General features: G+C 70.4%; 5 protein-coding genes across 7 annotated transcripts; 4 read left to right on the forward strand and 1 right to left on the reverse strand.

Annotated features, from left to right (window-relative positions):
- Positions 1-268: 268 nt before the first annotated feature.
- Positions 269-3,712, forward strand: VPS72 (vacuolar protein sorting 72 homolog). The gene is made up of 6 exons (XM_062016374.1): positions 269-432; positions 1,145-1,297; positions 1,426-1,537; positions 1,616-1,795; positions 2,248-2,389; positions 3,228-3,712. Exons 1-6 carry the CDS (start codon positions 316-318, stop codon positions 3,604-3,606), a joined length of 1,083 nt encoding a protein of 360 aa, XP_061872358.1. The 5' UTR covers positions 269-315; the 3' UTR covers positions 3,607-3,712.
- Positions 3,713-4,025: 313 nt separating this feature from the next.
- TMOD4 (tropomodulin 4) lies at positions 4,026-7,777 on the forward strand. Its single transcript, XM_062016373.1, has 10 exons — positions 4,026-4,248; positions 4,899-5,032; positions 5,113-5,269; positions 5,713-5,835; positions 6,261-6,350; positions 6,457-6,587; positions 7,018-7,125; positions 7,222-7,365; positions 7,455-7,599; positions 7,695-7,777. The coding sequence occupies exons 2-10, from the start codon at positions 4,910-4,912 to the stop codon at positions 7,715-7,717; spliced, it is 1,044 nt and encodes a 347-aa protein (XP_061872357.1). The 5' UTR covers positions 4,026-4,248; positions 4,899-4,909; the 3' UTR covers positions 7,718-7,777.
- Positions 7,778-7,884: 107 nt separating this feature from the next.
- Positions 7,885-11,264, reverse strand: SCNM1 (sodium channel modifier 1). 3 transcript variants are annotated; one of them, XM_062016377.1, is made up of 8 exons: positions 10,321-11,263; positions 10,033-10,103; positions 9,418-9,506; positions 9,255-9,343; positions 9,017-9,111; positions 8,794-8,947; positions 8,576-8,708; positions 7,885-8,481 (listed from the first exon to the last, which is right to left on the reverse strand). In XM_062016377.1, exons 1-8 carry the CDS (start codon positions 10,369-10,371, stop codon positions 8,444-8,446), a joined length of 720 nt encoding a protein of 239 aa, XP_061872361.1. In that variant the 5' UTR covers positions 10,372-11,263; the 3' UTR covers positions 7,885-8,443. The 3 variants fall into 3 exon arrangements, with proteins under 3 accessions (XP_061872361.1, XP_061872360.1, XP_061872359.1); XM_062016376.1 differs by having other exon boundaries at positions 8,794-8,900; positions 10,321-11,262; XM_062016375.1 differs by having other exon boundaries at positions 8,794-8,900; positions 9,255-9,506; positions 10,321-11,264.
- Positions 10,811-12,639, forward strand: LYSMD1 (LysM domain containing 1). The gene is made up of 2 exons (XM_062016379.1): positions 10,811-11,053; positions 11,832-12,639. The coding sequence occupies exons 1-2, from the start codon at positions 10,964-10,966 to the stop codon at positions 12,093-12,095; spliced, it is 354 nt and encodes a 117-aa protein (XP_061872363.1). The 5' UTR covers positions 10,811-10,963; the 3' UTR covers positions 12,096-12,639.
- Positions 12,640-13,647: 1,008 nt separating this feature from the next.
- On the forward strand, positions 13,648-21,410 carry SEMA6C (semaphorin 6C). The gene is made up of 18 exons (XM_062016372.1): positions 13,648-13,709; positions 14,659-14,806; positions 14,890-15,004; positions 15,275-15,332; positions 15,409-15,465; positions 15,732-15,833; positions 15,945-16,035; positions 16,579-16,701; positions 16,825-16,913; positions 16,986-17,203; positions 17,894-18,025; positions 18,107-18,262; positions 18,814-19,050; positions 19,302-19,439; positions 19,650-19,727; positions 19,814-19,875; positions 19,963-20,004; positions 20,406-21,410. The coding sequence occupies exons 2-18, from the start codon at positions 14,710-14,712 to the stop codon at positions 21,158-21,160; spliced, it is 2,550 nt and encodes an 849-aa protein (XP_061872356.1). The 5' UTR covers positions 13,648-13,709; positions 14,659-14,709; the 3' UTR covers positions 21,161-21,410.
- The last annotated feature ends 119 nt before the right edge of the window (positions 21,411-21,529 follow it).

A 21,529-nucleotide genomic window follows, 5' to 3' on the forward strand; every position in this document is an offset into this window, starting at 1 on the left:
CGCGACCAAAACAAAGCCGTTGGAGCACGTGGCGCGCGCGCGTGCGACGTCGCACGGTGACGTCATCCCATGACGTCATCGTCCATCCACACACCAACACACCCCCAAAAAAAGTCTCCTCGCCGTGGCCGTGCCGAGGCGCGGAGGCACCGAGCGGCATCTCCGGGCGCTGCTGTGCCGCCGCTGCAGTACCCGCCGCTGCCCGCCAGGGGGCGCCGGCCGGCACCGCGCGCTCGGCGCTCGCTCCGTGCTGCCTGGCGGCGGGGGGGGGGGCGGGAGGCGCAGGCCGCGCGGCGGAGCGCCGATGGCGGCGCGATGAGCCTGGCGGAGGGACGCGCCCCGCGGCGAACGGCCGGGAACCGGCTGTCGGGGCTGCTGGAGGCCGAGGAGGAGGATGAGTTCTACCAGACCACCTACGGAGGCTTCACCGAGGTGCGGCCGCGGCGCCGGGCCACGCGGCTCCCCGGGAACGGCACGCGGCGGCCCCGCTGCTGGGGGGCGGGATGGGGGGGGGGGATGGGAACCCCCGGCGGGGGGCTCGGGGGGGCCCGAGGGGCGATGGGCAACCCGAGGGGTTACCCGGCGGGACAGGAAGGGAGCGGGGGTCCCAAGGAGAATGATGGGGCCCGGGGCGGGGGATTGGGGAGCAACGGCGGGGGGTCGGGGGGTCCCGAGGGGCGATGGGGCCCGGGAGGGCGATGGGCAACCCGAAGGGTCACCTGGCGGGACCAGGAGGGTCCCGGGGAGTGGAGGTCCCGAGGAGAATGATGGGGCCCGGGGAGGGGGATTGGGGACCCCCGGCGGCGGGTCGGGGGTCACCCGGCGGGACAGGAGGGTCCCAAGGAGCGGGGGTCCCGAGGAGAGACCGCGAGAATGATGGGGCCCGGAGCGGGGGATTGGGGAGCAACGGCGGGGGGTCGGGGGGTCCCAGCGGGGCGATGGGGCCCGGAGGGGCGATGGACATCCCGAGGGGTCACCCGGCGGGACAGGAGGAGCCCGGAGCTCGGGGGGTCCCGAGGCGGGGCGATGGGGCGCGGGGATGTGGTTTGGGACAGGCAGGTCCCAGGGTGGTCCCAGGGGATGGTTTGGGACAGGAGGGTCCCTGGGGGGGGTCCCGGTGTGACACGGCGCGGCTGCCCCGCAGGAGTCGGGCGATGACGAGTACCGCGGAGATCAGTCGGACAGCGACGATGAGGTGGATTCCGACTTCGACATCGACGAGGGGGAGGAGCCCGGCAGCGACCAGGACGAGAGCGAGCCCAAGCGCCGGCGCCGCGTGGTCACCAAAGCCTACCGGGTACGGCCGGGGGAGGGCTCCGGGGGGCGCCAGCGGGACCGGCCGAGGGTTACCCGGGGCTGCAGCCGCCTCTGGCGGGCAGGGGGGGGGTTCCACATCCTCCTGAGCTTCGGGGCCGTGTCCTGCAGGAGCCTCTCAAGAGCCTGCGCCCCAAGAAGCCCGACGTGGCCAGCGGCAGCTCGCAGAAGCCCCGGGAGGTGAAACCCGTCCCGCTGGAGCTGCAGGACGACGTGGGCGACAGTGAGTGAGGGGAGGGGACGTGGCCACCGACCCCCCCGCGGGGGCAGGAGCTGCCATGAGCCCCTCGTCCCGCCCCAGGCCGGAAGCACATGCGCCAGTCGACCACGGAGCACACGCGCCAGACCTTCCTGCGCATCCAGGAGCGGCAGGTCCAGTCCAAGAGGAAGAAGGGAGGCCCCAACTACGACCGGCCCCTGACGCAGGAGGAGCTGCTGGAGGAGGCCAAGATCACCGAGGAGATCAACCTGCGCTCGCTGGGTGAGGCAGGGACGGGGCAGGGACAGGAGGGGAGGTGTGAGGGGCGTGTTGGGGGTGTGAGGGAGGTGCTGGGGGGTGTGAGCGGGGTGCTGGGGGTGTGAGGGAGCTGCTGGGGGCTGTGGGGGAGCTGCTGGGGGCTGTGGGGGAGCTGCTGGGGGCTGTGAGGGGGTGCTGGGGCTGTGGGGATGGTGCTGGGGGCTGTGAGGGAGGTGCTGCAGGTGTGAAGGAGGTGCTGGGGGCTGTGAGGGAGGTGCTGGGGGTGTGAGGGAGGTGCTGGGGGCTGTGGGGGGGTGCTGGAGCTGTGGGGATGGTGCTGGGGGCTGTGAGGGAGGTGCTGCAGGTGTGAGAGAGCTGCTGGGGACTGTGCGGGAGCTGCTGGGGGTATGAGGGAGCTGCTGGGCGCTGTGGGGGAGGTGCTGAGCCACCCTTTCCACTTCTTGCTGCCTTCCCAGAGAACTACGAGCGCCTGGAAGCCGACAAGAAGAAGCAGGTGCAGAAGAAGAGGAAGTGTGTGGGGCCTGTGATCCGGTACTGGTCTGTCACGATGCCCCTTGTCCCGGAACCGGGCAAGGAGGAGAACGTGGACGTTGAGGGGTAAGTTGGGGGCAGCTTGACGTGGGCCAGGACTTCCCTCACCAGGGAACCCAGCAGGACCCTCACTGGGCTCTGGTCCAGCATCGAAAGGGAGAACCCTACACACCCCTCAGTGTGCCCTCGTGGACAAGAGGCCAACAGCAGCCTGGGGACATGAGGAGAGTGTGGGCAGCAGGGCCAGGGAGCTTGTGCTGCCCCTCTGCTCTGCCATAGCTGGGGAGGCCTCAGCTGGAGTCCTGTGGCCGGTGCTGGGCTGCCCAGCTCAGGAGAGACAGGGAAGTGCTGCAGAGAGGCCAGTGCAGGGCTGTCAAGATGCTGAGGGGCTGCAACATGTGTGTGAGGAGGAAAGGCTGCAGCCCTGGGGCTGTTGAGCCTGGGGAACAGCAGCCTGAGCTCAGGGGCACCTCAGCAATGCTGCTCAGTCCCTGCAGGGTGGGTGTCAGGGGGATGGGGCCGGTGTTTGGTGTGTGGTGGCCAGGGACAGGACAAGGGGTGATGGGCACAGGCTGTAACACATGAAATGCCACTAAAACCCAAGGAGCAAGTCCTTTGGTGCTGAGGTGAGGGAGCCCTGGCCCAGGCTGCCCATGGAGTGTGTGGAGGCTTCTTCTCAGGAGCTTCCCACCTCCCCCTGGACATGTTCCTGTGCCCCCTGAGCCAGGGGAAGCTGCTTGAGCAGGGGCTGGGGCTGCAGCAGCTCTGGTGTGGTTTGAAAGGGCGTTTGGGCAGCACCTGGAGCCCCTCAGCCCCCACACTCCAGTCCTGGGGGGGTGTCTTGAGCATCTCTGGAGCTGCCCCACGCCGGGGCTCACATGGCCTCTGCCTGTGGCCGTTCCAGGTTGGAGCAGGACCCTCAGCAGGCCGAGGCCGCCCCAGCCGCAGCCTCTGCCGGGAGATGCTCCCGCACCTTCATCTCCTTCAGCGACGACGAGACCTTCGAGCGCTTCTTCCCCAAGGCCAAGGCACCGCGGCTGCCGGTGCGGGAGCTGTGCCCCGTCACGCACCGCCCGGCCGTGTACCGCGACCCCATCACCGACATCCCCTACTCCAACATCCGCGCCTTCAAGATCATCCGTGAGGCTTACAAGAAATACATCACGGCCCACGGGCTGCCCAGCGCCGCCGCCGCCGCCGCCCTGGGCCCCGCCGCGCCCGACCCCGCCGCCCGGCCCGCCAGGCAGAAGATCATCATCAAGCAGAGCGTCCCCAGCAGCTGAGCGCCCCCACCCCGGCCCAGGGCTGCTCTATTTATCTCTTTCCTCGTGCTGGTTTTTGTATGTAAAGAAACAAATAAACCCTGCTGGGCTGCAGGGCCGGGGGGGCTCTGGTTTCGCTTCGCCGCCGTGTGTGCTGAGACCCCCCCAGTGATCAGCAGATTGTGGAACCCCCCGCGTCCCCCAGGCTGCTCCAGCCCCTGCTAAAGCGGCTTCCCCTCGCTCAGGGGGCTCAGGAATGTGTCCAGGCGGGTTTGGGAAGCTCCTGAGGAGCCTCAGACCATGTGCAGGGCTGCTGCGATTTGGGGGGCTGAGGAAGGGGGATGCTTGGGAGCAGAGTCATCCACGCAGGCTGCAGGCAAGAGGGTGTGAATGTCCCCGTGGGGGGTTTGGGGGTCTGTGGGCGCAAGGTCTGGGCTGTGCCCCGGCTCAGGGCACCCCGGGGTTCCCCCCCCCTCGCGGGGAGGAGCCGGCGCGGGGCTGGCGGGGCCGATAGCGCCGGGATATGTGATCTCCGGGACCTCGCCCCTCCCCGCGCTGCCTCGCCGAATAAAACGCTGATCTCATGCCCTGCGCGGCCGGAGCCTTTGGCTCAGCACCGGGGCTCGCACCCAGGCAGGATCCGGCGCCCCGGCCGGCGGCCAGGTACGGCCCGGGGGTGGGATTCCCTGGGGTGGGGGTCGCGGGGGCAGGGGAGTCACATCACCCCCGGGGACGCTGGCTCTGAGGTGCCTGGGTCTGTTGGGGGTCCCTGTTCTGAGGATCCCCCAGCCCCAGGTGCCCCCTGCTCCTACCTGTGGGTGCCTGGGCCGTGCTGGGGGCACTGGGTGCATGTCCCCCCCAGCCCTCGCTGCCCCCCAGCCCTGGGGTGTTGGGGGACAAATCTCAACCTGCTTCCTCAGGGAGGGACCTGACCCCAGTGTTGGGGGGCTCATGGCCCCGCTGGTTACCCCTCCAGGGGCTCAGGGATCCACGCTGGGAGGCAAAGGAGCAGAGCTTGGGGGAGGCTGAGGCTGCTGCAGCAGAAGCTGCCCTCCAGCAGTGGGGGAAGTGGGGGGGGACGACCCTGGAGGTGGAACCCCCCACCCCCCACCACCACAGCACCCAGACCCCCACCCTGGGGTTCCCCTCAGCCCCCCTCAGCCTGCTGGGGACCCAATTCCCACCCCCACGGCCCCAAGGCTGTGTCAGGGAGGGGGGTCACTGTGGCGTGGGGGGTTCCCTCACTCTGTGGGGCAGCCCCTCACCCCAGGGAGCCCCCCTGCAGCCCCTCAGCCCCGCTGCTGTCCCCCCAGAGCCCCCCACCATGACGTCCTACCGGCAGGAGCTGGAGAAGTACCGAGACATCGACGAGGACAAGATCCTGCAGGAGCTGTCAGCCGAGGAGCTGGAGCAGCTGGACATGGAGCTGCTGGAGATGGACCCCGAGGTGCGTCCTGGGGACTTGGGGTGGGTGGGGGCCAGACAGCCCTCGGGGTCCCCCTCCCAGCTCACACCCTGTGTGCCCAGAACGTGCTGCTGCCGGCGGGGCTGCGCCAACGGGACCAGACGCACAAGAGCCCGACGGGGCCGCTGGACCGCGAGGCGCTGCTGCAGCACCTGGAGAAGCAGGCGCTGGAGGCCGGCGAGCGCGACGACCTGGTGCCCTTCACCGGCGAGAAGAAAGGTTTTGGGGGGAGGGGGGACACGGGGGGGACCCCGGGAGGGGGAGATGACATGGGGGGGGACACGGGGCCCCGCAGCCTCGGGTATATTTAGCTCAGCCGAACGGTCCTCGCCGGCAGCTCGGGTGTCCCGGGCGAGCTGGGTCCCCGCCAGCCCTGGGCACGGCCACCCCCTGGCAATGTCACCCCCCCATATGGCCACCCCGTGCAGTGTCATCCTCCCCCCCCCGCCCCCCTCTGCAATGTCACCCCCACAACGGCCACCCCTGGCACAGCCACCTCACGGCAAGGCCACTTCCAGCACGGCCACCCCCCGGCAACGTGTCTCCCCCAGCACAGCCACACCGGCTCCCCCCCAGCGTGTGACCCCCGGGCACAGCCCCCCCAGCCCCTGGCTGCGTCCCCCCGTGCCCCCAGCAGCCGTGTGCCCGTGTCCCCTGCCCAGGGAAGCCCTTTGTGCCCAAGAACCCGACGCGGGAGATCCCGCGGGAGGAGCAGATCACGCTGGAGCCCGAGCTGGAGGAGGCTCTGGCCAACGCCACCGACGCCGAGATGTGCGACATCGCTGGTGGGTCCCACAGGGGCAGGGACACCTCCCACAGCCTGGCATGGGGCAGCCACACCTCACACACACAGCCTGGCATGGGGCAGAGACACCTCACACAGCCTGGCATGGGGTAAATACACCTCACACACAGCCTGGCATGGGGCAGATATATCACACACAGCCTGGCATGGGGTAAATACACCTCACACAGCCTGGCATGGGGCAGAGACACCTCACACAGTGTGGCATGGGGCAGATACAGCACACACAGCCTGGCATGGGGCAGAGACACCTCACACACACCCTGGCATGGGGCAGTTGTGTTACACCACAGCTTCACACAGTGCAGCTGTGTCACAGCCGGGCTGGGAGGGGGCTGTGGGACACAAAGGGACTGGGGAGGGGGCTCCTGGGGCACCCCCTGAGCCACAGCCCCCGTCCCACAGCCATCCTGGGCATGTACACGCTGATGAGCAACAAGCAGTACTACGATGCCATCTGCAGCGGGACCATCTCCAACACCGAGGGCATCAACAGTGAGTGGGGGGCAGCCGGGGAGGGGGGCACAGGGGGCTGTTTGGGCCCTGGCTCCCCTCTGGGACCGCCCAGGGTGCCCCCAGCACAGCTCTGTGTGTGCCCCAGGCGTGGTGAAGCCTGACACGTACAAGCCGGTGCCGGATGAGCCCCCCAACCCCACCAACGTGGAGGAGACGCTGCGGCAGATCCAGGCCGACGACGCGGCGCTGGAGGACGTCAACCTCAACAACATCAAGGTGAGGGACAGCAGCGGCCCCAGGGTGCCAATCCCTGTCACCAGGGGCCTGGGTCCCTGTCCCAGGGTGTCCATCCCCATCACCACAGGCCTGGTCCCTGTCCCAGGGTGTCCCCAGGTGCTGCCAGGATGATGAGTCCCACCCTGGGGTGTCCAGGACCTGTTCCAGGCTGTTGCTTGCTCTGCCCAGGGTGGGAGGTTGTCACCCTCCTGTAATGGCTTCAGCTCACCCCAGAGTGCTGCTCCTCATTTGGAGGGAGGGAGATGTCCCCTTGGTGACCTCCCCCAGCTCAGAGTCACTTGGGTGACATCCAGCACCCCCTCAGAGATGTCCCTGGACCCTTGGAGTCATCTGCCACTCACATCCCCCCACTGCCCCCTCAGGGACACGCTCACCCCCTCAGTGACCCCCCTTCCCCTCCTGGCTGCAGGACATTCCCATCTCCACGCTCAAAGCCATCTGTGAGGCCATGAAAACCAACACCCACGTGAGGAAGCTGAGCCTGGTGGCCACCCGCAGCAACGACCCCGTAGCCAGCGTGAGTCCCCCCCGGCCCCAGCCCCCCAGGACCTGCCCAAGGTGGGGGGTTGTCGGCCCTGGGTGACCCCCCCCTCCCCCTTGGGGTGACACACAGGCTGTGGCCGAGATGCTGATGGAAAACAAGACCCTGCAGAGCCTCAACATCGAATCCAACTTCATCACCAGCAGCGGCATGATAAGCATCATCAAAGCCATGTACCACAACAGCAGCCTCGGCGAGCTCAAGGTGGACAACCAGGTAAGGGCCGGGCAGCCGCGGGGCGGGCTGGGGGCGGGCTGGGGAGGGGACAGGGATGTCCCAGCCCGCCCCCCCGCCCGTCCCCGCAGTGCCAGCGCCTGGGAGACACGGTGGAGATGGAGATGGCTGCCATGCTGGAGCAGTGCCCGTCCGTCGTACGCTTCGGGTACCACTTCACGCAGCAGGGGCCCCGCGCCCGCGCCGCCCGCGCCATCACCAACAACAACGAGCTCCGTGAGTGGCCCCCGCAGCCCCCGCCCCCGCAGCGCAGGAGGGGGCTGGTCGTGCCCTGACCCCTCCCCGTCCTCTTTCTTTTCCTCCGCCCCCAGGTCGCAAACAGAAGAAAACCTGAGAGTCCCCTCCCGGCACCAACGTGCTGCCGTAAATAAAGAGACGGAGCGAGGCGGCCGCAGGATCTGCTCAGGGCAGGGTTTGTGCAGGGGTGGGGGGTCACGATGGGGATGAGGGGCAGCCCCCCCAGCCGGTGAGGTGGGTAGAGGGGGGGACACACAGAGGCTATTTCTAGGTGCCACCACCTATTTATAGGCACAAGAAGGTAAAGGGCAGCGCCTGGGGGGGAACATTGCTCTGTGCAGAGCTGCCAGGACCCCCCCTGGGGACAGGATTCAGCCCCAGCCCAAAGGGTCCCTCGGGGAGGGGGAGCAGGGGTGGGGGCAGCCTTGTAAACAACAGTCCCGGGGTGGGAGGAAAGGGGAGGGGGGAGCGCTGCAGCCGAGCGCTTTCCCAGGCCCCGGGACGGCTGCCAGGGCCGGGGAGGGAGGGGGGGACCCGGAGCTGCCACCCCGAAAGGCCACGACCTGCGGGCGGCTGCCAGCGGCGAGAAACGGGGCGGGACTGGGGCCGGGGAGGGGCCAGGCCGGCAGCACTCGCAGGGCTCCGTCCCGAGGGGGCGACACCCCACAGAGGCGCCGGATCCAGCTGCCCCTGGCAGCAGAACGCCGCGACCCCCCGTCCCAGCCCCAGCGGCTCAGACACCTCCAGGCTCCGGGGCTGGCTCAGGCCGGCAGCAGCGCGGGCGGCTCCTCCTCGTCCGAGTCGAATTCCACGTTCTCATCCTTCACCCACTTGCCGGAGGGGTCCTGGATCCAGCCGGCGCTGGGGGAGGGACGAAAGAGGGAGGCGGGAGTGAGGGGCGGCTCCTGCCGGGGCTCCCCCTGCCGGGGCTCCCCCTGCCGGGGCTGCGACTCACCTCCGCAGCTGCAGGTAGCGCTGCAGGACCCGGCGCCGCTCGGGGCTGAGCCCCTGTGGCTGCCCCGGCGCCGAGGACCAGCCCTTTCCCTCGCTGCTCGGCTGTGTCCGCGCTGCAGCCGCCTGCGGGGGGTCTGTCGGGGCAGAGAGGAGCTGGTACACAGAAGCCTCCCCGCCGGGAGCCCGGGGACCCCCCTCCCGGCCCCGGGGGCCTCGTACCCGGCGTCGTGCCGCGGTGCCCGGGCAGCTCGGCCGCGGGGCTGCTCTCCGGGGCGGCGCCGGCTCCGCAGGGGCTGCCGTCAGCCCGGGAGCCGCTTCCCTCCGCGCTGTGATAGAAGGAGCCGGGGGTTGGTCATGCAAAAGCCCGGTGGAGCTGCCGGGAAGCACAAGAGCTTTACACCGCCCCTGGCAGCGACGCCCACACGCTCAGCCCCAGCCTCACCCCGTCCTGCGGCAGCAGCTGCTGTACGGAGCCTCCTTGAGCAGGGCGCTGCGGGCGATGCGCCGGGTCCGGGCCAGGAGAGGGGCTGGGGAGCCCTGGGGAGGGGGCACAAAGCTCAGGGGAGGGGCTGGTGGCGTGGGGAGGGGCTTAAGCTGAGGCAGAAACGAATCCCCACGCAGCCGCCTGCCCTCCTGCCACCTCCCCTGTGCCCCAGCCCAAAGCAGGAGCCAGCCCCGACCTGTGCGGCCGCTGCCCCCGGCGCTGCCTCCTGCTGCCTCGGCGCCGCGTCCCGCAGCGAGCGCCTCCTGCCGAACCAGCGCTGCAGAGCTGCAAACACAGCACAGGGCTGAGGGGCTGCGGCCCCGGGAGCTGCAACCCCGCGCCCAGCAGCCCCCACTCACCGCCCGTGTGCCTCCTGCCGGCCCTGTGCACCGTCAGCATGTCCAGGGTGTCGAAGACCGGGCGGTGGGCACAGACCGTGCAGGCGTACCTGGGGAGGGGGAGCTGCAGTCAGGACCCTGCCAGCCCTGGGGGAAAGTGAGGGGCTGCTGGCTCAGAACTGTCTGGGTTGGAGAAGCCTCTGGAGCTGCTGCAGGCCCAGCCCTGGCCTCACCCTGCCCAGCCCAGCACTGACCCACAGCCCTCAGCACCTCACCCCACGGCTCTGGGGTCCCTGCAGGGCTGGGCACTGCCCCAGCTCCCTGGGCAGCCTGGCACAGGGCTCACACCCCTCTCAGGGCAACAGTTCTGCCTCAGCTCCAGCCTCAACCTCCCCTGGGGCAACCGGAGCCCGTTTCCTCCTGTCACCTGGGGGCAGAGCCTGACCCCCAGCTCCCTGCAGCCTCCTGTGAGGGAGTGTCAGAGAGTGCTGCTGTCTCCCCTCAGCCTCCTCTTCTCCAGGCTCAGCACCCCATTCCCTCAGCCCCTCCCCAGCCCCCCTGTGCCCGTCCCGGTCCCGCCACAGCCCCCCGCAGTCCCGCTGCCCCGGGCGCCTTCCCCGGCCGGTTCTCGCTCACCTCCCGCTCCGCAGCAGCAGCGCCTCGTCCTCGGGGATGTAATTGGCCAACAAATCCGCCACGCGCCGCTTCTGTGGGAGCCCGAGGGGAGCGGCTGAGCCCCCGCCTGGCGCCGCGGGGAACTGGCCGCCCCCCGCCAGCCCCGGGGCCGCGTCTGAGGCCGGGCCGGGGCGGCGGGGAGGACGGTGTTTGCGGGCAGGGAGGAGCGGGGGAGCGCCGAGGGCGAAGGGGTGAATGCGGGGAGGATGCGCGAAGGCCGGGGCTGGGCGCCGGGGGCCCCGGACTCACCTGCAGCACCCCGAGCTGAGCCGGGTCGTCGCCATCACGCTTGAAGGACATGGCGGCCGCGGGGCGCCGTTCCCGCGCCAACCGCCGCTTCCGCCCCGCTTCCGGCCGCCCTTTCCCGGCGGGCCGCGCGCGCCCGGCGGCACCAATCAGAGGGGAGCGCCCCGGCGGCCACCAATCAGAGGGGAGCGCCCCGGCGCCCACCAATCAGAGGGGAGCGCCCCGGCGCCCACCAATCAGAGGGGAGCGCCCCGGCGCCCACCAATCAGAGGGGAGCGCCCCGGCCCCCGCGGCATGACGGGAGTTGCAGTCCCACCGAGCCTCCCCCACCACTGCACGGGGGGGATTGGGGGGCAGCGACCCCCTCAGCGGGCGGCAGCGACCGATGCGCAGGGTCTGGGGCGGGGCAGCGGGAAGGAGCCGGGGGTTGGGGTGGAGACGGCGGCGTCACTGGCCGAGGGAGCAGCGGGGACAGCCCCGGTCCCGGACTCTAAGTCCCAGAAGCCTCCGCGCGGGGGCGGCAGGGCCGGGCCTGGCGTCTCCGGCCTCAGCGGGGCCCGCGGGCGCCCGGGGGTCTCCCCCGGTGACCGGGCCGGGGGCTGCCCATGAGCCGCCCCCAGTGCCGGCGAAGCGGGGCCGGCCCGCCATGGCGGCGGGGAGCGGCGGAGCCGCCCGGGAGCACCGGCTGCAGCCCGGGGACACGCTGCCGGGACTGGCGCTGCGCTACGGGGTGACGGTGAGCGGACGCGGGCCCGGGGCGGCGGGGCCGGGGCGTGCCGGGGGCTGGAGCGGGGGTGTGCGGCAGGAGCGGCCGGGACGGGGGCGCAGGACGACCCCGGGGTCCCCGTGGAGCCACCGCTGTCCCTGGCTCGTTCCCTCACCCACCCCTGGCTGACCCCAGCCCATCGCTGGCCCCCGGCCCGGCCCCGGCCCATCCCGCTTCTCTCCTGGTCCCGATCCCTGTCCCCATCCCATCCCCATCCCGCTTCTCTCCTGGTCCCGATCCCTGTCCCCATCCCCGTCCCCATCCCGCTCCTCTCCTGGTCCCGATCCCTGTCCCCATCCCCGTCCCCATCCCGCTCCTCTCCTGGTCCCCGTCCCCTCTCTGTCCCTATCCGGGGATGTCCGGATCCCTGTCCCCATCTCATCCCATCCCATCTCATCTCATCCCGATCTCTGTCCCCATCCCCACCCTCATCCCCCATCCCCTCTCTGTCCCTATCCGGGGATGTCTTGATCTTTGTCCCCATCCTGTCCCCATCCCGATCCCTGTCCCCATCCCATCCCCACCCTCGTCCCCCGTCCCCTCTCTGTCCCCATCCCATCCCATCCTATCTCATCCCATCCCATCCCATCCCATCCCATCCCATCCCAATCTCTGTCCCCATCCGGGGATGTCCTGATCCCTGTCCCCATCCCATCCCACCCCCATCCCGATCCCTGTCCCCATCCCCATCGCCATCCCCTCTCTGTCCCCATCCCTGTCCCCCCCTGTCCCGTCCCGTCCCTGGCAGATGGAGCAGATCAAACGCGCCAACCGCCTCTACACCTCGGACACCATCTTCCTCAAGCCCACCCTCCTCATCCCTGTGCCGGGACCCTGCCCCGAGGACAGGGACGAGGACAGTGCCGTCCCCTCGGGGGACGCTGCGGCCACCCCGGCCCCGTCCCGCCACGACCTGTCGGCCACGGATTTCCTGCGGCGGCTGGACGCCGACATCGGGCGCTGCAAAGCGGCGGCGGCAGCGCGGCTGCTCCGCGCCGGCGGCACCGGGTGAGCCCGCCCCTGCCCTGCCCCTCTCTCCGTCTCCTTTTGGGGCGCGACGGCGGCTTTTGGCGAGCGGGCTGTGGCGGGTGCTGGGGACACGCCCCCGGCGCCTCCCTCACCGTGTCCCCGCAGCGCGGCCGAGGCCGAAGGCGGCCGCAGCGCCCCCGCCGGGCCCGCCCCGGCCCCCCGCGGCCCCCGCCTGGGCGCACGGCCCCTCAGCAGGACCCCCCGGGCGGCCGCTGCCCTCCGCGACGCCGAGGACGAGATCTTCACGCTGTGAGCCCGGGCACGGGGTGTCCCCTCCCTGCCCTCGGCCAGGGACCCCCCTGCTGTGGGGGCAGAGGCAGCCCCTGGCCGGGCAGCTGGGGGGGTCCTGGCACAACACTCACCCACCGATGGGGCTCCTCTGGTTGTATTTATTTGTCTTTGCTCTCGTTTGGGGGGGGGTCTCGGGTGTGGGACCCCCCTGTGCCAGTGCCTGGACCCCCACGGGGATGGGGACAGTCCCCTCCCCAAGCTGAGAGCCTGTAAATAAAACAGAGCACTGTCAGACAGCTCTGCCTGTTGTCACCCCGCTGGGGACACCGTCACACACCCTCCAGGGACACAGACACCCCCCAGGGTCCCCCACAGGTCACAGCGCTGGGGGCACAACCCACCTGGGACACAGGGACACCCCCCAGGAACAGTGTCACCCCCCTGGGGACAGTGTCACTCCCTTGGGGACAGTGTCACCCCCCTCCAGACACAGGGACACCCCTTCAGGAACAGTGTCACCTCCCCAGGAATGGTGTCACCCCCCTGGGGACAGTGTCACCCCCCTCCAGACACGGGGATACCCCCCCAGGGACAGTGTCACCACCCTGGGGACAGTGTCAGCCCCCTGGGGATGTGGCTGTCCCCTGGGGCTGTCCCACGGGGGGCACACAGCCGTTCTCGGGGGGCTGCGGGCACTGTCCTCCCTCCCCGGGAGTCTCTTGGGGGGGACCCGGCTGCGACCCCTCGCTCGGCCACCAGGTGTCGCCCTGTGTCCGCGCCCCTGCGACCCCCCAACACTCGGAGGGTCCCCCCGGGGTCCCCTCGGGCCACTCGCACCCCGGGGGGTGTCCCCAGGGACCCAATTCCCCTCCCTCCCCCCACAGTGGGGCGGGGGCCGCTCGGGACCGGAGCGCGAGTGTGGGGAACCCCAGTGCTCCCAGTGCCTCCCAGTGTCCCCTGTACCCGGTGCACGCGCGGGTGTCCCCCCACTGCCGGGGCAGCGCTGAGCCCACTCCCACGCGCGTGTGTGTGTGTGTGTGCTCACACGAGTGTGCAAGTCGCGCCTCCCCCACCCGCCCCCCCCCAAATCCTCAGCTCCTAATGAGGCTCAATCTCATTAACGGGGATTAATGACTATCTATAGGGTGGCCCCGGGTGTGGGGGGGGGGGGGGAGGGGAGGGGGTGTGGAGCGGGGGTTGCGTGACCCGAGCGGGTTCCCACGGGGGTCCCCGGTCCCGCCCCCGGCCCCGCTCCGGCCGGTCCCGGCCCGTTCCGGGGCGGAGCCGCCGGGGGCTGTCCAGGACCCGTCCGGGGCTGTTCGGGACCCGCCCGGGGCCAATCGCGCCCGGTCGGGACGCGGAGCCGGTACCGAGGGGCTGGGACGCGATGGGATGGGCTGGGGGGGATGTGGTGGGAGGGGTGTCGTTGGGGTGTTGGGGGGTGTCGGAGCGGGAGGGCGGCGGGGTGTTGTAGGGGGAGCAGTGGAGTGTTGGGACGGGGTGGATTTGGGGTGCTGGGGGGTTGTGGGAGGTACTTGGTGTGTTGGTGAGGTGAGGCTGTTGCTGTTGGGGCTCTGGCTGTGGTGGGGTGTTGGTGAGGTGGGGCTTTGCTGTTGGGGGGGTTCTGGCTGTGGTGGGGCTGTTGCTGTTGGGGGTCTGGCTGTGGTGGGTGTTGGTGAAGTGGGGCTTTGCTGTTGGGGGGGTTTGGCTGTGGTGGGTGTTGGTGAGGTGGGGCTGTTGCTGTTGGGGGGCTCTGGCTGTGGTGGGGTGTTGGTGAGGTGAGGCTGTTGCTGTTGGGGCTCTGGCTGTGGTGGGGTGTTGGTGAGGTGGGGCTGTTGCTGTTGGGGGTCTGGCTGTGGTGGGTGTTGGTGAAGTGGGGCTGTTGCTGTTGGGGGGGTTTGGCTGTGGTGGGGTGTTGGTGAGGTGGGGCTGTTGCTGTTGGGGCTCTGGCTGTGGTGGGGTGTTGGTGAGGTGGGGCTGTTGCTGTTGGGGGTTTGGGGTGTGTGCTGTGGACCAGGTGCTGTGCTGGGGGGAGGTTTTTGGGGGGTACCCACAGCCGTGTCCTGCTGCACACGCTTGTGGTGGGCGGGACACGGTGTCCCTGCGCTGGTGGCACTGGGAGCACTGGGAGGGAGCTGCTGGGATGGGGGCACTGAGACCACACGGAGGAGGGTACTGGGGACCCTGGGGGGGGCACTGGGAGCACTGGGAGCACGTCCCCACTCTCGCTGTGCACCTTCCCCCCATCCCCAGGGCTGCCCTATGCTCCCCCTCCCGTGCCTCAGTTTCCCCCCGCTGAGCTCAGCCCCCCACAGCCCGGGGAGGGGTCACCCTCAGCCCCGCGGCCCCTCCGGGCGCCCACAGCGATGCCCTTCATCCTCCTCCTCCTCACCATCATCCCCGGGGGGCTGGCCCAGACCTTCCCTCGGGACCTGGTGGCTCGCAGCACCGTGGGGCTGGCAGGTGAGCTGGGAGGGGGGTCCGGGGGGGGGCTGTGACCGGGGTCTGGGGCGTCACCACGTGCCCCCACCGCCGTGTCCCCGCAGCCACCGCCGCCTGCCCGCGTTTCGGGGGTCTCCGTGGGGACAACGGCTCGGCCCAGCTGGGCCTCGGCTTCCAGCACATGCTGCGCCTCAACGGGACCCTCCTCGTGGCTGCACGGTGAGCGGGGCCGGGCGCTTGTGAGACGCTTGTGCAACGCTTGTGTGACGCTTGTGCGACACTTGTGCGACGCTTGTGCAACGCCTCTGCACGCTGCTCCGTGCTGGGGCGAGCTCGTGTGTGCTCACACGCGCCCGGCTGCGGCACTTGTGCCACCGTGTTCCCTCTCACGGACCCCACACACTCCCTGATGCCCCTCACACCCCTTTGCACGGCCCTTTGCACGTCCTCGTGCCCCCCCACGCTCACACCCCCCCTTCCCCTGCACAGGGACCACATCTACGCCTTCGACCTAGGGCAGGACGAGGGGCTGCTGTACCCAGAGCGGGTAAGGACAGGGGCTGAGGGGACACGGAGGGGGCTGAGGGGGGTCCCTGTGCCCACCCAGCCGCTCCCCCCGGCAGCACCTCACCTGGGAGCCGCGGGACAGGGAGAACTGCGCCATGCGGGGCCGGCTGCAGGTAGGGGGGTGCTGAGTGGGGGGTGCAGGGGCAGGGGGGGACGTGGGGTGGGGTATGGGGGGAGGTTTGGGGGGTTCAGAGTGCTGGGAGTTGGGAGCACGGGTAGATGTGGTGCAGAGGCATCGGGGTACGTGGGGGGCGCAGAGATACGGGGTGTGGGGACACAAGGGATGAGGGCAAACGGGGGGGGCTCAGGGCAGGGGAAGGTGGTGGCACTGGGACCCCCTGTGTCCCATCTCCCCCCTAAAACGTCCCCCCAAACACAGGACGAGTGTCACAACTACATCCGAGTGCTGGTGCCCCGCGACGCCGGCACCCTCCTGGCCTGCGGCACCAACGCCTTCAGCCCCCGCTGCCGCACCTACCAGGTCAGAGCAGCCGGGGCTGGGTGTCCTGAGCCTGGGGAGGGTCTCAGCCCCTGCTGGGGTGGGATGAGCGTGGGTGGGGGGGGTCTCAGGGCTTTGCCACCCCCTCTCCAGGTGAGCAGCCTGACGCAGGAGGGTGAGGAGGTGAGCGGCCAGGCACGGTGCCCGTTCGATGCGAAGCAGAGCGTCGTTGCCCTCTTTGTCGGTGGGTGCCGGATGGGGGGTGGGGGTCTCTGGGGTGGGGGTCTCTGGGGTGGGGGTCTCTGGGATGAAGGTCTCTGGGCTGGGGGTCTCTGGGGTGAGGGTCTCTGGAGTGGGGGGTCTCTGGGGTGGGGGTCTCTGGGATGGGGGGTCTCTGGAGTGGGGGTCTCTGGGGTGGGGGTCTCTGGGGTGGGGGTCTCTGGGGTGAGGGTCTCTGGGATGGGGGTCTCTGGGGTGGGGGGTCTCTGGGATGGGGGTCTCTGGGGTGAGGGTCTCTGGGGTGGGGGTCTCTGGAGTGGGGGTCTCTGGGGTGAGGGTCTCTGAGGTGGGGGGTCTCTGGGGTGGGGGTCTCTGGGGTGAGGGTCTCTGGGGTGAGGGTCTCTGAGGTGGGGGGTCTCTGGGGTGGGGGTCTCTGGAGTGGGGGTCTCTGGGGTGAGGGTCTCTGAGGTGGGGGGTCTCTGGGGTGGGGGTCTCTGGGATGAGGGTCTCTGGGGTGAGGGTCTCTGGGGTGGGGGACAGGGCTGACGCTGGTTCCCTCCCCACGCAGATGGCAGCTTGTACTCGGCCACTGTGGCCGACTTCCAGGCGAGCGACGCCGTGATCTACCGCAGCCTCAGCCCCGGCCGCCCGCCGCTGCGCACCCTCAAGTACAGCTCCCGCTGGCTGCAGGGTACCCAGGCCGGGGGGCACGGGGGAGGGTGACAGGGGCTGGGGCGTGGGGGGCTACAGGATGGGGAGAGCACAGGGACGGGCTGACAGCCCCCTCCCCCTGCCCCCTCTCCCCCCTCCCCAGAGCCGCACTTTGTCCGGGCGCTGCCCTACGGCCCCTACGTCTACTTCTTCTTCAGGGAGGTTGCGGTGGAGCTCGGCGCCCTGGGCAAGGTGGGCGCAGGGTGGGGAGATGCCCGTGGTGCCGGCGCCCGCGGGTGCTGACGGGCGCGGTGCCGGGGGCAGGTGGCCGTGGCGCGGGTGGCGCGCGTGTGCCGCAACGACCGCGGCGGCTCCCCGCGGGCGCTGGAGCGGCGCTGGACGTCCTTCCTGAAGGTGCGGCTGCACTGCGCCGTCCCCGGAGACGCCGTCTTCTACTTCGACGTCCTGGAGGCCGTGACACCCCCCTGGGCCCTCCACGGCCGGCCCGCCGTCCTCGCCCTCTTTGGCACTCAGCCCAACAGGCACGGCCGTGGGGATGGGCTGGGTGGGGGGACACGGGGCGGGGGGCACTTGGGATGGGGAGGTGAAACCTCCTGGGGACATGGGACAGGGAGATGAGCCCACCTGGGGACAGGGGATGGGGAGATGAACCCCCTTGGGGACATGGGGACAGGGGAGATGAACCTACCTGGGGATGTGGGGATGGGGAGATGAACCCATCTGGGATGTGGGGACATGGAGACAGGGAGATGAACCCATCTGGGGACAGGGGATGGGGAGATGAACCCCCTTGGGGACATAGGGACAGGGGAGATGAACCCACTTGGGACGTGGGGACAAGGGAGATGAACCCACCTGGAGGGTGTGGGGAGATGAACCCCCTTGGGGACATAGGGACAGGGAGATGAACCCACCTGGGACATGGGATGAAGAGATGAACCCACTTGGGGACGTGGGGATGTGGGGACAGGGAGATTAAACCCACCTGGGGACAGGGGAGGGACAGACCTGAGGGCACGGGGACACAGGAGATGGGGACGTGGGGACACAGGGAGAGGACACACAGACAGGAACAGGGTGTGAGGACACAGCGGGACCCACGAGGGACACGGAGGGGCTCTGGTCAAACCGAGGCCAAGCTGGCAGTGCCGGGAGGGGACGGGGGTGTCCCCAGCGCCGGTGCCACCTCTCCCTCACTGCCGCCGCCGCAGCATCCCCGGCTCGGCCGTCTGCGCCTTCTACCTGGCAGACGTGGAGCGGGCGTTCGACGGCCCCTTCGCCGAGCCCCGCGGCGCCGCCGGCACGTGGACCCCGGTGCCCGAGGACAGGGTGCCCCAGCCCAGGTACCCTCCCCGCACCCCCCAGGGCTGCACCCCCCCCGGGCTGCAGCGGTCAGCAGGGTGCCCACGCTGGCTGTGCCACAGGCCCGGCTGCTGCGCCGGGACGGGAGCGGCCGCCGGCATCGGCACCTCTGGGGATTTCCCCGACGAGACGTTGGCCTTTGCCAAAGAGCACCCGCTGCTGCACGGCGCCGTGGCGCCCGCCGGAGGGAGGCCGCTCTTCACCCGCACCGGCGCCAGGCACGGCACCGCCGCGGCACGGCTGGCCTTGGGATGGGTGACATCGGGGATGGGTGGCCATGGGGATGGGTGGCCATGGGGATGGGTGGCCATGGGGACAGGGTGACATCAGGGATGGGTGGCCATGGGGATGGATGGCCATGGAGACAGAGTGGCCATGGGGACAGGGTGACATCAGGGATGAGTTGCCACGAGGATGGGTGGCCATGGAGACAGAGTGACCAAGGGGACAGGGTGACATCAGGGATGGGTGGCCATGGGGATGGGTGGCTATGGGGACAGGGTGGCCATGGAGACAGGGTGGCCATGGGGACAGGGTGACATCAGGGATGAGTTGCCACAAGGATGGGTGGCCATAGGGATGGGTGGCCATGGAGACAGGGTGACATCAGGGATGGGTGGCCATGGGGACAGAGAGTGTTTCATGTGAGGAGGGTGTGCAGGGGAGGGAGGGTGCAGCTGGTGCTGCAGGGTGGGGAAGGTCCTCGTGCAAAGCTCTTGTGCAAAAGTGCACGAGCCCCTGGTGCGAGGCCCCGCTGTGCTGGGCACAGGCTGACACAGCTGGCCGTGGACGTGGGCGCGGGGCCGTGGGGGAACCAGACCGTGCTCTTCCTGGGTGCTGAGGACGGGCGGGTGCTGAAGGTTCTGGTGGCCACACGGCAACCAGAGGCCACCAGACACCCCGCTGGCACCTCAGCACCCGGTGAGACTGGGGACCCTGGGGACACGGGGGACACAGGCTCTGAGCCGCTGCTGCTGGAGGACATCAGCCTCTACGACCCTGCGCGGTGAGTGCCAGGGGTGGGTGCTGGCAGTGGGCACTGATGGGTGCAGGGGGTGCTGTACAGGGGCAGGGGAGGAGGCACATGGGCACTGTGAGGTGCTGATGTGGGCCAGGGGGTCAGGCAGGTGCTGGGGGTGCCATGGGAGGGGTGTCATTGTGATGGGTGCTGTGGGGGGATGCAGGTGCTGGGGGCCATGGGGTGCTGGGGGTGCCATGGGAGGGGTGTCATTGTGATGGGTGCTGTGGGGGATGCAGGTGCCGGGGACCACGAGGTGCCAGCCGGGTGCTGGGGCTGGAGCTGCACCCGCCGGGCCGGGAGCTCTACGTCGCCTTCGCCGGGTGCCTGGTGCGGCTGCCCCTGAGCCGCTGCGCCCGGCACGGAGCCTGCAGGAGGTGAGCTGGGGAGGGGGACACAAGGGTGGGGGAGCACACCAGGGTGGGTGAGAGGACACGAGGGTGCGGGAGGACAGAGAGGACACGGGGACTTGGGGGCGTACATGGGGGCGTGCAAAGGCTGTGGGGTGTGCAGGGGTGTGAGGGCACAGGGCTGTGTGAGGGCACAAGGCTGTGTGAGGGCACCCACACGCTGAGCCCCCCATGCAGGAGCTGCCTGGCCGCCCGGGACCCCTACTGCGTGTGGCTGCCGGCTGAGGGCTGCGTCCCCTTCTCCAAGGACCTGCCGTGAGTGGGGACCCCCCTTCCCTGGGGGCTCCCTCCCACCCCCCATCTCTTGGCGAGGGGGTGACATCCCCCTCTGTGTGCCACAGGAGCGGCTTCGAGCAGGACGTGGAGGGATCCCCCGGGATCGTGGGGAGCTGCCCGGGTGAAGGTGGGGGACGTGGGGGGGTCACCATGGGAACCTCTGGGGACACGGGTGGCACCAGGGTGACACAACATGGGGTCTCTGCTCTCACAGATGCACCAGCTGCAGGGGACAGCGATGGGGACGTGGCTCATGGTCAGTGACACCCCCTTGTCCCACCTTGACACATGGGGAGGAACCTGGGGAGGGATCCTCAGGGACCGGGAGGGATCTCTGGGATGTGAGCGGGATCCCACGGGTGGGGGGGATGCTGGGGTTAGGGGCACCTCAGAAACCAGGAGGGGGCTCAGGGTGGGGAACCTCAGGGACTGGGAAGGACCCCAGGGATGGGGAGGAACCCAGGGATGGAAAGGGATCATGGGGATAGGGGGGGACCCTGGGGATGAGGAGGGACCCCAGGGATGGAAAGGGACCCTGGGGGTGGGGAGGGATCATGGGAAGGGGACCCCAGGGATGGAAAGGGACCCCAGGGCTGGGGAGGGACCCCGGGGCTGGGGAGCCCCCGTGTGCGCGGGGGCTGACGGGTGGTCCCGCAGGCGTGCGCGGTGCCGAGGCGGCGGCGGCGGTGCCGGTGCCGGTGCTGGTGGGCTGCGTGCTGGGCGCCTTTGCGCTGGGTGCCGTGGCCGCCGGGCTGATGGCGACCGGCTGCCGCCGGCCCCCCGGCCACAAGGGACCCCCGGAGCCCCCCGGCCCCGCCGCCGCCCCGCCGCCCCCGGCCCAGCCGCCCGCCCCCCGCCTGTACCCGCCGCTGCCGGCCCCGCGGGACCCCCCGGAGCTGCCCACCCCAGAGCCCACCCCGCAGCCGCCCCGGGCGGAGCCTCGTCGCGGCCAGGCCGCCCACCCCGGCCCCGTGGGCTGCCCGGAGCCCCCCGGGCCTGGACCCCCGGCCAAGGCCGCGCTGGAGGAGCTGCTGCAGCGGCTGCACGGGGCGGGGGGCTCGGGGTGGCCTGTGACGCCCCCCGCCGCCGGCTCCTTTGCCAACCGCGTGCGGCCGGGCGCCCCCTTCTCCGGCGTCCCCCTGACCCCCCGGGACGGGGCCATGCGGCGCCTGGACGTGCCCCCCGACAGCCCCCCCCCGCCCCGCCGGGCCCTGGCACACACCCACTCGCTGGGGGGGGCCCCCACAAGGCCCCCTGGCCCGGGCCGGGGGCTCACCCGCATGCACTCGCTGGGGACCCCGGGGGGGCCACCCTGGGGTCCCCGTCCTGGCACCCTGGAGCGCTCCCTCTCCCTGAAGCCCCCCATCCTGCCCAAGCCCCTCCTGCTGCCGGCGGCCCCCGGGCGGCCCTGAGCCCCCCATCAGGGACAGGGGGGGTCCCCCAGCCCCCACGGGACACCCCCTGCCCCGGGGACGGTCCCTTCGGAGCCTTGAGGGTCCCCATGGCCCAGGCTGGGGTGTTTTTTTATCCTTTCTAATTTATTTGCTGCTTTGGGGGGTCTCTGGAGCCGGGGACCCCCTGGGGACACGGTGGCTGCCCACGCCAGAGCTCATTTGTCCTACTGTGTAGGACCAGGGCTCAACCACGGCCATTAAACCCATGGTCACTCCTACACCGGTGCCTGTCTGGCTGTGTCTGGGGTGAGGGGGAACAAAGGGGGGTGGGACAAGGTGCCAGCAGCACCCTGAGCCCAGCCTGGGGTCCCCACAGAGCTGGAGGTG

This window comes from Colius striatus, chromosome 29 (genome assembly GCF_028858725.1).
Source record: "Colius striatus isolate bColStr4 chromosome 29, bColStr4.1.hap1, whole genome shotgun sequence".
NCBI lineage: Eukaryota > Metazoa > Chordata > Aves > Coliiformes > Coliidae > Colius > Colius striatus.